At 33.5% G+C, this 14838-nt stretch overlaps 1 protein-coding gene across 2 annotated transcripts in view; it reads left to right on the top strand.

The window, feature by feature from the left end:
* The window catches only part of GRID2 (glutamate ionotropic receptor delta type subunit 2), a 1538331-nt gene that overhangs the window by 1216593 nt on the left and 306900 nt on the right, over positions 1–14838 (top strand). For both annotated transcript variants that reach the window (XM_025385476.1, XM_025385475.1), the window contains one exon: positions 2792–3104. In XM_025385476.1, the coding sequence (XP_025241261.1) occupies positions 2792–3104 (313 nt within the window). The remainder of the gene's footprint in view (positions 1–2791; positions 3105–14838) is intronic.

Here is a 14838-nt window from a genome sequence, read left to right as displayed (position 1 = left end):
GGACAGCTCCTGTATTATGGAAGCAGATAAATAGAGTAGACTGCATATGGGCTATAGGTTGGAACGTAGAAATAAGTATGAATTTTAATCTCACATCTTCTGTGTTCTCTATGTAATAACAGTGGGAGTAAAGATGTGGAAAGTCATTGTAAAATGTGGACAAGTGAGTTGACCAAATAAATAAAAACCTAAGAAGGGTAAGAATAAATCATTGTCTTTGATTATTTCTGGTTATATTGTTTATTGACATTTAGGAAATTTTAGAACTATCTTTCTGAATTAGTGGTCCTTGGCCTTTTTTAAAATTTTGCTTCAGTGTAGCACCTCTAATATAAGAAAGGACTACCACATACACATTATCCATTACAGTGTTCTGCTGTATCATTGATTCTGAAGAATGGAGTGAAGCATCTCTTTAGGAAGGACTATACAAAACTCAGAGACAGGAAAGAGAGAGAGAGAGAGAGAGAGAGAGAGAGTGTGTGTGTGTGTGTGTGTGTATTTGTTACAAAAAGTTCATTATATGATTATGATATGCCTTCCACAGGGAGGCTAGAAATTTCTCCTTGAAAATAGAATAGCCACGTGTTGAAAATAGACCAGAATTTAGGAATTTGCTTACAGATATATGACAAGTAATTGTTAAATTTAATAAACAGTTTAGCACATACAAATAATCAGCTCCCTTTTCCTAAATAAAAAACTTTAGATATTTTTCTTCTATTTTAAAAATTCACTTTGTGAGATTTAGAAGTATCCATTATTAAAATCAGTAACTATTCCAATTTATATTCATTTAAAAGTAAAACATGTAATTATTTATTAGAAAAATATTTATGAACATTTTATAAATACTATCAACATGTTGTCAGTAAATTCCTCCTCAGGTGGAATTTTCTGACTTTGGTTGAGTCATTAAATGCTTTGGGTCACTAGTGATCAATTAGTAAATTACTGATCCATAGTACTTTAATGGCCTGAAAAAGTAAATGCATCTTCTGAGAGCCTAATTGAATCTTAGAGAGTTATTTATTCATCATTAAGATCAAGATAAATGAGTCAGCTCACAATAATGATACTGAACAGTTACATTCATTTCACAAATAGATAAACTAAAGCTCAGAAAAGACAGGACAAGGGAGTTAAACATCCAGGTTAGATTTTCCATCTGAAAAGACCCAATTCCCAGTATCTTGCTATAAAATTAAATATATGAGTTTGAAAGCAATATTTTTCTGCAAGTTCATTTTCATATAGTGTTATTAAGTTTGATGCCATTCAGTTAATAATTGTAGATCCATGGTACATATACTAATATGGTCTTGTTATAATGTAAATAGTACAGTTTAAACAGCAAAATTTCACACTCTTTTAATATAAAAATTTTCCTAGAACCAATTATCCTAAGTGCCTACTATATGGTTCATTTGGAAAATGAATGATAGCTGCAATATGGTAAAATGATTATGAGCACAGGCTTTGGAATAAGAAAAATGTAGCTTTAATATCTGGCTTCTGTACTTACTTGCTGAGATCTGAACAAGTTACTTAAACTTCTAAGGTTTAGTTTCTCCACTTATGAAATGGAGAGGAAAAACGCATAATTCACAGCTCATTGTAAGGACTAAGTAAAAAAAAAAAAAATCCTTAAATACTTAGCATGGGGCCTAGCAACAAATATATATGAACTTGGTACACACAGACATACAAACACATACACACACTGCTTAACTTTAGCTAGAATATTTTTAAAAGCATTATTACTTTGAGACTAGATTCATCCAAGTTGGTTTAGCATTCTACTGGGCATGTTACTTTTCATGTCTTTTGTGGTTTTTGTCCCCAAAAGCTATAAAACAAGTTTTATCTTCTTTCATGAAACAATTAAAAAGAAAATAACGAGAAGATGTTCAAAAAATAATTTACCTAGTATTTGTGTTTGTCTGGAAGGGACATCCGGCAGCTTTGATCACAGCTGAAGATCATTACTTCAAACAAGATACATCTTTTAGATATTTAAATATGTATTATCATATTATGCAATTTAAATGTAAAGTCATTACCCTCTGCTGTACTGAGATCCTGCTATATTTTAAATAAGTAAAATAGTAAATTTTAGTGCTATCACTGAGAATCTAAGAAGACACATTAAAAAAGGGATTATTACTCCAAGAATTATCTTTTTTAATCATTAATTGTTCATTAAAATATTCCTGACATTTATGCAATACAATCATGTTAGTGATCTTTGGCATAGACAACTTAGTGCTGTAAAAACTAACAAATCTGTTTAGAGCCCAATAGTATAAATTTCTATGCTGAGAAATATAAACCAATGGTAAAATGCCATGTTGACGTTTCTAAATAACCCACCTAATAATTTACATGTTAAGAACATGTTGAATATCTTGGGAACATGTCCCTAGAAAGGATTCTTCAGTATAAGCTTTTCCTTTACTATTAATGATGACTTTGATAAAAATCACCCAGGAAAAAAAGACGATTTTCTCCCTGTGTAATCAGTGTCTGAAATATTCTTCACTGATTTTACATGCGCTGATAATATGAACAAGGTAATTTGTCTGACTCTGATGGGGCAAGATTTTCAGTAAGAAATTCAAAATTTACACATGGCTCTTCTGTAAGAAGTCTTTGCAGTGTTTTTCAGTTTATATAAAAAGATTTATATTGCCTGAGGCATCTGTTTTTTTTCCTCTAGGCAAGCTGAAGTGGCACAAATGAAATTGTTTTTCACATTGTTAATGTATTCCTTTCTCTTTCAATTTCTCAGAGAGCCGACATAGGGATTTCTGCTTTAACCATCACTCCTGACCGTGAGAATGTGGTGGACTTTACAACACGTTACATGGACTACTCAGTGGGGGTACTACTTCGAAGGGCTGAAAAGACAGTGGATATGTTTGCCTGTCTTGCACCATTTGATCTCTCTCTATGGGCTTGCATTGCTGGCACAGTCCTTCTGGTGGGTCTACTGGTCTACCTCTTGAACTGGCTTAATCCCCCACGGTTACAAATGGGATCAATGACGTCTACTACTCTCTACAACTCCATGTGGTTTGTGTATGGATCTTTTGTACAACAAGGTAAGGAGCAAAACTATATTCTAGTATTTAAAAAAAACAGAATGTGATGTTTCCCATGCCATGTATTTAGTTAATAAGGTTCTGTATGTGACATCAGTAAGTGTTCTAAAGGGTCCTCACAGCAATGCTCAGAAAGAACATTTCCTTCTCCCTCCTAGTGGATCTGAGACACACCAGGTTTCCAGCAATAATGGTTCATTGTCTTTTGATGCAAGTTCAATTTCATCAACAAAGGCAAAAGTGAGTGTCAAAAGTAAAGCTCACAAAAAACATCAAGATCTGATTTTTCTCTCCAAACTCACTTTCTGAGAAATAGCCTTACTAGGATGAAACTACTTATTACCAGAGAAGGTACTATTTAATTATTTACGTATGTAAGAAATGTTAGGATTTGTTCTTTGTTCAGAGACATTATTTCATGCATTAAAAATATTCATTGACTTTGAAAAGACTTTGGTTAATTTAAGACTGATGAGAAATTTTATGTTTTATCTTTCACTTTGATATGTAATCTTTACTAGTGATTTAACTTACAATTTTACTATTTTCTAGAGAATGTCATTGCTCTGTTATTTAATATCCAATCTGCCCAACTCTTTAAACTTGTCTGATTAATTATTTGGCTCTCACTGTTTCAAAATAGAATAATATTTATTGCATTCCTTACTTGAGACTTGCCTCATAGAGAATGAAATAGTAAGAAAATTGATAATCTCTTGCAAGCTCTACACATATTGAAGAGGAGAGATGTTTGTTACAATGGAGACATTATACTTTTGTGCTAATACTTACAACTCTGAATAACATCTTACTTTTTATTCCTATTTTCTGTTGGACCTTCCATTAAACTTCATTTTTCTATTCTAATTTAAGTAATCAAAGATTAGTCTAGAACCTTCATCTCACTTGCCCACTTCTAATCTAGCCCTTAAACCTTTTATAAGCATGCTTTTCCCTCTACCTTTCCATATCCAGGGCTCTAAGTTTACCTGTTACTGTATATTTTTCACACTTTTAGTTCATTCATTAATAATTAACTCAGTAAATATTTAATCCACACTATCTAAGTAGAACTTTGCTAAGAACTGAATGTATGATGGTGAACAAGAGGGTCTTTGCCATCATAGCGCCACAACAGAAGTCTAATGTGACACAAATGTATAAACATGGGATTACAATTGTGGGTAGAAAGTTCTGTGATAGGATAAGCATAGACTGTTAGGAGAACATAGGTGTAGAAGAGCTTAATATATGTTAATGTCACAGAGAAGGCTTTTAAAAGTAACACTTTATATAGAGAGACAGAACTAACTATGGAAAGAGCTTCTTGAAGATGAATGGAGAAAAAGAGACATAAATGGTTAGGATGGTATTTCAGAGCAAGAAGTGAGAGAGAAATTAAGATAGTCCAAGCAGAGGGGAAGTAGTAAAGATAAGGCTGAAGCTACATTTGTTATTATCAGGAGTTTGAACTGATCCTTGAAATGATCAGATATTTAAAAAATAAACAGGAAAATACAGGTTCAAATTTTACTCTAGAAATGTTCTGGTTATAATGTAGAGAACAGATTGATAAGTGTTCACAATAAGAACAGATTGTGAAAAGTGAGACAAATTAAAAGACTATTGTAATAACTGAGCAAAGAATTGGTGTGGCTTGCTCAAAGGTAAGGTAGCTTTGGGAGTCAAAAGGAGAGTATTGATGAAATGGAATCTGTAGGTTTTGATTAGCTATAGAGTGGTGGGGGGTCAGTGCTGAAGAAAAAAAAGGAGATAAAGTTTTATCGTAGGTTTTTGAATAGAAAATTATGTATATTGGATGTTGATCTCATTTACTGAAAAAATATAACCCCCCAAAAAAACATATATGACAGGAGAAATGATACGTTCATTCTGCTGCACATTGAGTTTGAGCTATCTCTGAAACATTCAAAAGAGTATTACTAATGTGTGCTTAGTGGTTTGAAATATTCGTCAGATGCACAAAAGAGACATCTGGACTTAATATATATTTAGGAGATACTGGAATGTAGGAAATTTTGAAGACATGGGAGTGAATGAGATCACACAGAGTAGTTGCTCTTAATTGCAAGTTCCTGATTAAGAACCACTGGCCCACACAAAGCCTAGGACAGAGCTCTAAAGAAAGGAATGGGTAGAGGAGCGCTCAGTGGTGCCTCATAAGGAGTAACTAGAAGTGCACAAATGAAAATCAGAGCAGCTAGTAGTATACATTTGGTTGACTGTGTTAAACATTTCAAAGAATCAAATGAAATTAAGGCTTGAAAGGTTTTTGTTGGATTTAACAATAAATTTATTATTGAAGCAAAAAAGGTTTGTCCTTGCCCTATGATGTCTGAGGTTTCAGCTAGATAATTCAGAGTCCAGAGGCTAAAATCATCCAAAGGCTTGTTCACTTCACTCACATATCTGGTAGTTAATGTGGGCTGCAGGCTAGTGGCTTCAGCTTTTTCTCCACTTGGGCCTCTCCATGAGGTCACTCTGCATGGGATAGTTTGACTTTCTCACAGTATGGTGATTGATTTCTCCACAGAAAGCATCCCAATTAAAGAAGAATGTTATGTTCCAGGTTGAGAATCATAAACTTGTGTGATGGTGTGAGTTCCTCTTACAGAAAACATCCTGGATGTACCCACCTCATGGGTTTTTATGAGAATTAATGAATGGTTAAAATTGTGAAGTTCTTAGATATAACTTATATAAGTGTCACATAAGTGTTTACTAAATAAATAAAACAATGAATTAAACTCAGCTGCAGAGAGTTAGGCATATGTAAAAAAGGGATAACGAGACAAATGATTTTAGATCATTTTGATGTAGATAATGATTGAAATAGTAGGTCGTGGGGTACATGGAACAACTATAAATAGAAGGACCAAGAATGTGAATGTAATGAAAACTAAGAGTAGAAATTGATAGAGTAGGCCTGGCATGGTGGTGCATGCCAGCACTTTGGGAGGCCGAGGCAGGCAGATCACCTGAGGTCAGGAGTTCGAGACCAGCCTGGCCAACATGGTGAAACACCGTCTCTACTAAAAATACAAAAACTTAGCCAGATGTAGTGGCAGGCACCTGTAATCCCAGCTACTCTGGAGGCTGAGGCTGGAGAATTTCTTGAACCTAGGAGGCAGAAGTTGCAGTGAGCAGACATCGTACCATTGCACTCCAACTGGGACAACAAGAGTGAAACTATCTCAAAAAAAATTGATAGAATTGTTAGTAGTAGAAGAGAGTAGTAGAGGTCTGAGTAATATTACAGGAAAAGAGTGAAAATATAATTGTAAATGAGTTTGGAGCCTGTATTTATAAAATAGGACACCTAAGCCTAATTTTTTTTGAAATGTAATAGAGGAGAACAAGTTGTAGGTATGTGAATACGAATTCCAAAAGTTAAGAGTTGGTGAAGGACTTCAAAGCTGATCAAGGAACTGAGAGATTAAAGGGTTAGGTGAACCAGCTGTAATGATGATTTGGATTAGACTGGAGAAAAAGAAATTGAGCCATGTGTCAAAGTTGTGAATAAATAAGGAAGGATGACAAGGATGTTGATAGACATGAGCATTGACCAGAAATAGGAGGTGATATAGCTAGATATAATTAACCTCTATTTTCATCTTACTGCTTCCCATTTATTCAATTTTTCAGTGCATGATTTCAACGACTGCCAATACGCTGATGACTCCCAGATCTACATCATCTATTCTTGAACTTCAGATTTGTATATTCAACTGTTACCTAGGCAACTCTCTGACTATACCAGAGGCACCATAAATTTGAACATGCCAAAAATGGAATTCATTTTGTAATTTGAACCTTCTTAGCCTCTCACATTCTCTATTCCAGCTGATCCACCACCAACCATTCAGACTCATGTTAGAAACTCTGAAAATAACTCTTGATTTCTTCCTCTTTCTCATCTTGTATATCCAACCATGATCAAGTCCTGTCAATTTTATCTACTAAATATTTCTAGAAGTGGAAATCTCTTCTCATCTAGAAAGATTAGCCTAGATTGTCACCTAGATTGAGGCTCCCTCACTTTTCACCTGAACTATAGGAGTCTTATAATAAGTCTTTCTTCTTCCAGTGTTGTCTCCTGCAAATATACGATTCACATACTTGTGTATATACCCAAGTTATCCATGCCATGGAAAGATGAACACATAATTCCCATTCTTCAGATATTTTTTTGCCTTCCCAATGCCTGCAGTTTAGAAGTCTGAGTTCTTCATAGTATAAACAATAGTCCATCACTTGACTCCTGTCCAACGCTCAGTTCTCATCTCTTATCATTCATGCCCCACATTTAATCGCCCAGTTACTCCAAACTGGTTTTTGTCCCTGACCATAAGACAAGACTCTTTCCTACCTCTTCACCTTTGCATCTGCTCTTTCCAATTCCTGGAGTGCCTTTGTTACCAACCTGATTAGACTCTACTCCCACTCTCTGCCTTTATACAGCAAGTTCCTAGTCATCCTCTAATTTTTTCTTTTATTTCTCTACTTTCAAGAAGTCTTTCCTGGGATTGAGAACCATCTTCTATACTCCTCAAGATATATTTATCATAGTACTTATCAACCATAGTGTAATTCATTTTTTTAAACATGTCTCCACCTGAATCCTTTGAATATATAATAGTGTACTATTTAATCTGTGTAGTCTCTTTGCTTATAGTTAAGTGCCTTGTACATGTTAGGCATTTAATAAATTCATATTGATAAATTAAAAGAATGGATGCTAAATAATAAAACATGGAGGTTAACTGCAATATTTTATTAAATTATAGTCTCAAACAAAATACTAAAATTGTCTGCAAATGACTTAAAACTCACTAAACCAAAAAGAAATTTATTTGTAATGTCCCCACTGAGTTGTTGTAAAAAGCTAAGAGGAGAAGTTTATAAGTAAGGCATCTTCTTAGTTGAAGCCTTTTTTGGAGATGTTGACATGCTTATGAATTCTTTCTGAATGCTTTTGGCTTTCTGAATTCTTCCTCCAAGTGACCAAATTTCAATAAGTTTTGGAGCACACCCAAGAAAAAAAGATAAATAGAATTACCCATATGGTTAGCATGCTTTTCTAGTTCTATAAACATGCAACAGATAACAAAAGTTATAAATATGTTAAATACCTTTCTATCCCACTGCTCCCTTAAATGAGTTGCACAGCCTGTAGGTTGATTGTACATTTATACAAATTTATAATGACAGATAATGCTGAATCGCATATAATTAGCTACTTCATCTTTGAAAAGCTGCTATTCTTCCACTTGCTAACAATGAAAAGGTGAATTCATTAAAAGATACTGAAAGCATCTTTATGCTCTGATTAAAAATAAATTAAGAAAAGGCTTATAAACCCTATGAAAAAGAGAATCAATCAATGACGGTATCCATGTATAGGCAATTGAGTTGGAACTGGTGATAATTTCCAATAAAAATACAGTCTTTTAAAGAGGAAGTACAGCTGTTATTTCAGAATTGCCATCTTCATTGAACCACTATACCAGATTGAATAGGGATAAAGAAGCATTTCATGTGTTATCAGACAGATTTCTAAAAAAGAGTTCAAGGACAGCTAAAAGCAGAAAAATGTTAAATATATGTGAGTTGTTTATTAATCCTGACATTTTAAAAAATCTGTAACTTCAAAGCATTCCGGAAAAATAGTTCAGGGAATCCAACTGTGCAAAAGCAGTATGGTCCATTATAGAGATAAACTCAGTACATCTGTTTCGCTGGAACATTAAGAGCTTGTGAATTAGGTTGTAAAATGCACGAATGAGAGACCAATTTTATACAAGTTTTGTTGTCATTTTATGTCCTCCCTTATCTCCATGTCTACATACATCTTCTTGCAATTAATATTCTTAAAGGAAACTGAATTTGATTTTTAGAAGTCTCTTATGTTTAGTTTATTGGCAGTGACTCTTTCTATCATCTGAGCTCCAGAGGACATCATTGACTTCTTCGCAAATGTAGTTGTATGTAATTTGCTTTCTGTTTACATGCAAAGGGAAATTTTAGAGTTATCTTCAGATGTTTGTGTCTGATTATGGGAAACAGAAATATTTCTAGTCATGTAAAATATTTGAAGCAACTACATATATATTTATTTAGCAGCAAGCATTTATTAAGCACCAACAATGTGTCAGGAACATGAATAGCAAAAGGAAAATAAGGAATAACTCTTAACTAGGGTTTAATAAATATTTCTTGAGTATGCTATGTGCCATGCCTGGCCTATGCTTTGAGTATGACCGTAAATAAGAAAGATACAGTCCTTGCAGGAATGTTCAACATCACGCCAATGGATCTTAACCAAATTGAGATCAAAATAAACCATTTCTGATGAGAGGAGCAGCCAGAATTATTGAAAAGAATAAAGAAGGAAAATTCCTTTGGTAGTTTTCTTAAACATCAAATAGCTCCACAGATGCTAGTGGTGAGTAGAAAGCGGGTCTTTAGGAGTGTTAGAAATACTGAAAATAATTTGATGCTGTTGCACAAGAGTTAACATAAAAGACAACCCACTGATTTTGAAATCCCAGGACAATTTTTGGAAGAAAATAAAGAGTTCTTCCTACTGTCAGATGGATCACACTATTATACAGAACACAACTTTCTCATATCCACAAAAAGAAGAGTCAGACATTCTTTTCTGTTGAATTGGGCAACAGAAGAGATTGTTGAGAGAAGATCTCTTTAAAACTTTGCATAGAAGAATAACTCAAAAAGACATCAATTTTAATAGTGTAGATATCAAATATATGAAACTTACCAATGTCCTATTTACAAACTCTCAAAGGATTCAAGCCTTGGAATGCAGTAACTAAAGCCATTTCTTTATATTGTTATCTAATATTTCACATTCAATTTGAATATAACAAAAATGACATTGACTAGCTCTGTGGTTTGCTGACCCTTGTGAACAGAGGAAAAATGAGAGTAATTCCCCGTGACAGGTTAACTCGACTACAAAGACAGGTTTTTTTCTACATTCTGTTCTTACAGGTATTAAATTAAAATGGCTCTCCATAGTTTTTATTTAGGCTTAAACAACATCTCTTATTGTTGTTAATTGTGATTGGCAGTCCTTAATAAAGGGACCACAGTGCATTCTGAGTGCTGTCACATCCACCTGAGAATTTCCCCATGCTGATTTAAAACATGACAAAGTGCCCATTTTCTTTCTTGTTGTCACACAATTCTTCACAACTAATAAAAAAAGTTGAACTTTCATGCTGAAAGTGAATGTTCAAATTCTACCAGTAGTGAACAGTAATTTGTTTACTGGAAAACAGTGCCATGATTTTAAGCTGTGAATGCATTGGTTTGCCTTCCCAATGAACTGTGATGAACTCCTAAGCAATTATGCTATGAACTATATGCATACTATATGGCCCTGAAAATTGTTTAGCTTGATACCAACTCCTCATGACCTGAGTCAGAAAATCCTTTCTCATGTTCAACTGGGCTTTTGAAGAGTTAAAAGAAATCAAAGAACATGAGGCAAAAATCATATTTCTTCTTATAAAACAAGAACTAGTACAATCAACATCTTCTTTGACTCCTTTGAACTACCTGTGAATATGTTCCATAATTAAAAGTACTATTTCAGTATTTAACAAAACAAAGAAGCTGTTTCCTAAGAGACACTAAAAAATTGAAGGGTGATTTTGAGAAACTATTTTTAAATCTAAATTTAAATGATAGAACCAGCAGGTGCTATAGATTCTTTAAAATAGTATTATCTGACATCTGAGTAGAACTCAGTGTTTTCACAGTACCATATTACAGTTTCCTTCAGCTTAAGTAATAAAAATGGGAATAAACGTCCCCAACATAAATTTATCCTAAAGCTGATTTAGGATTGGTTTAAGTTAAAGTATTGGGCTCAAGGGACAGCAGGTGGTGGTACAGAACATCATTTAAATTATTTCAAACATAAATTTGAAAATTCAATTTCTGTTTGACGTGCCCAAACCTGAATCCATTTCCCCTTTGTATATGAATATGTAATTAGAGGTTTAATAATGATGGCTATATTTTTAAAGCATAGGAAACTGACCAGAGCCTTCAAAAACAAAGTCAACATGTTTTGAAAATTAAGACTCTTAGCATTTAGCCTAGCTCTAAAATGCATCCTTATAACCCAACTATCATGGACATGATAGTATATTTAAAATTTCCATCGTCAACTTTAAAAAATTATTGGTCATAAAGTCCTTATGACATTTTGTTAAATACCCTTGAAAGTGGTACAAACTTTTCTTGATTGTTTTTCACAATTATAAAGCAGAAAAATTTCAATGTGTAATAGAGAATAAATACACATTATGTACCTCATTATATGTATCAATGTCACTTACTAGTGAACTACATTTTTATGGCAACTTTTTTTGTGTCAAAATTTTAAAAAAGATAAATGCATGACCCACCAATGCACTGTAGACACATAAAGTTGTTCTTTGATTTTGACTGCACCCCAAATTTATAGAGTCTCTTTATATTTACAGCTCTGTATCTTAGACTCCAAATTAACAATCCATTTGGGATCACTACACAGTTTATTCTATCTGCTTCAATTGTTTTCTAGCAGTTAGTGTTTATATCCATTGTTTAAGCTCTACTTTAGCACATCCTAGAAGTATATCTTCTGCCTTTACTATTTTAAATTCTTCATTCTCTAGTAAACACTAACTTGGATATTAAACAAGAATTATTTAACTAGTCACAGAGGTGAATAAGACAGCATAATGGCTGTTTTCATGGAGCTTAGAATGTACAAGTGACACAAACTAGGAAGCATGCAACTCCATCATAAAATCACAATTATCATGCTAAGGAAACACAAGACACCACGAGCATGGAATTCACAGATATCCTGCTATTTAGCACACTGCAACTGGGTCAAATACATACTAAGTTGTGTTACTGAAAGAATGGAACACAGACCATGAACCAATTTTTTACCTAGTCACAAAGGAAGAAACAAATTGTTCAAATATCTCACTTGATCTTTGCTTCAATAGAGTGTCGGATTATTTAAAATTTTAGTTTATCTATAAAAGTGTATGATTCAGTAACATAAACATCTAATTAAATCACTATTTTCATGTCTTTGTGTTTCCTTGAGAGACAGCTCAGTTTACAATCCTGTTTTTTACCACTTACTAGCTATATGATATTTGACAAGTTTTTTAACCTCTAGGTGATTCAGTTCCCCAGATAATAATTACTGACTTCATCAGGTGTTTGAGAAAATTAAAATAACTTATGGGTATAACACTATTAGAGCTGTATTCATGACATAATATAGGCACAGAACATTGTAGTTATTATTTCCTCACTGTTTCTGAAGGCCACAGCAAGAGATAGAATCAGCCATATTGTTTAATCCTTCTATATTCGTCATTTACTTCCAGAAAATAAGCATTAGTTTAAAAAAGCATAGTGTAATCAAGCATAAGGAAATGTGTTAGGAAAACTTGTTTAGCTAATGAAAATGTTTATAGTAAAAACCATATGCTAATAAACTCACAATAACTTTATGTCATTCAAGCAAATATGAAAAACTACAAAAACATTTTTCCCTGTTTAAGCATGTCATTACTACGTGTTTTTATAATAGACTATAGCCAGGAATACAAATTAATGAACCCAAATTGAGTGGAATTATAAGTTGTGATTCAAGATGTTTGCAGTTTATATAGTAAATCCTTTGGGTCTCATAAAGACTTAGATTTTGGGGGGATTAGTATCCTATAAAAACAGTGCACTTAGGGATTTGTTTCAGGAATTATATCTTGAGGTTTGCAACTAAAATAGCACAATATTAAGCATAAACATTACAGGAAGGCTAATTCTTCTAAACTAAGCAATGTTCACAAACTGCCACTGATGGCAGTCTGAAACCATATGGGCTTTTTCCAGTTGTGATGATGATGATGATGATGATGATGATGATGATGAAATTTCTTTTTTAATTTTGGTGTTCTCATAGTACTGATGCAGGGCAGGCAAGCCCCAAAGTGGATCTTAGCCTGCTGGGTTCTTGGTTTTGCTCAGGAAAGAATTCAAGGGCAAGACAGAGGTAGAAGAAAACTGCTTTATTGAAGATGCATTGTTGTTACAGCTCTGTCATGGACCACAGCAAGGCTACCCTCTGGTCCAAGAGTAGCAGCTCAGGGCAGTTTTGCAGTCATATTTATAACCCACTTTTAATTGCATGCAGATTAGGGGACAGTTCATGCAGAAATTTCTAGGGAAGGGGTAGTAACTTTTGGATCATTGGGTCATTACATGGAAAGGGGCAGTAACTCCCAAGTGTCACCATGGCAATGGTAAATTGACTTGAGAGGCTGGTGGGCATGTCTTATTACAAGCTGCTTCTGCCCTGGCCCTGTTTTAGCCAGTCCTCAATCTGGTTCAGTGTCTGAGCTCAGCCTCTGGAGTTGAATCCCACCTCCTACCTCAGTATCAATACTAAAAACTAAAATGTTTTATAATTTTAAAATATGTTAATAACTATTTGATAGTTTAATATGTTAATAAAACTAAAAACAATCTTGTCAATTATATATAAACATAACCTATGTTAAATACGGATTCAAAGAAAGCCATTAAGCTTAACAGAATTACTGAACTCTGGTTTCATTGTAAACTTAAATGTAATACATATTGTAAATACCTATGAAATACAATTTAACATATTAGAAAGTTATAAAGCGTCTTGTTAAGTATCTATTCCCACAATTTTATGTTATTGCAACACTAAAATACACCACGCCAGATCTGAAAACAAATTCTCAGTAAAAAGTGAATTTTGTGACTTTGATCTGAGAAAAATCAAAGTTCATGATAGTATTCTGAGTTCAGTTTGAAGCGAAGAACATGCCATGCCAGATTGCAAAAGTTGGTTCTGGATTTAAACCATCTTTGACATTATTTAATTAATATAAACAATCTGAAATAAATGAATTTATACTATTAAAATTATTGAAAAGGAAAATTATCTTTAGATGTTTTTCCAAATATTGTTTTAATACCGATTTTGCTGAGAACAACGACCAAGTTCCTAAACCAGCAACCAATTTTTGCCTAAAATAATTTTTAAGAAGTCTGTATTTCATATAAAGGTGATTCAAACTTTGTTGGCTTTTAAATTTTGAAATAGTATGACTTCTTCACATAATTATCTACAAAGCTATAAGGAACTGTTGATGGCATTCTATTCTAACTTAGATCCTCTTTGATACCATTATAGTCTCTTCTAAATATAAAAGTAATTTTGCTATATCAGCAGGGACTGTCTACAAGTACCACGCTTCTGTGTTATATTTGTACTGATTAAAGGGTTAAGTCCACTTAGCCTTTAGTCCTCTGCCTTACATCACCACCCAAGGAGTGCTATAATCCTCTAGAAATGCATTGCCTGCAGTGTTGCACTGCTTAATAAATCACTCTATCTTATTTATCTTTCTCTTGACATATATCTAGCAGCAGGAACCATTATCCTGTGACACTGTTAAGTTCTATTGACATTTTCTCTTAATTAACTACACTAATTTTTACACTGGAAATAAACTTCCTCTATTTAATGCTGTCTTAAACAAAGGAAGTGTTAAACTTGTCATGCGTGCATCGTCATAACATATTTTGAAATAAGTGAAATGTCTTTGTTTCTTTTCCAGAAGACCAGTTTATTCTG

Source organism: Theropithecus gelada, chromosome 5 (genome assembly GCF_003255815.1).
Source record: "Theropithecus gelada isolate Dixy chromosome 5, Tgel_1.0, whole genome shotgun sequence".
Classification (NCBI taxonomy): Eukaryota; Metazoa; Chordata; class Mammalia; order Primates; family Cercopithecidae; genus Theropithecus; species Theropithecus gelada.
This window is presented reverse-complemented; position numbering and strand designations above follow the sequence as displayed.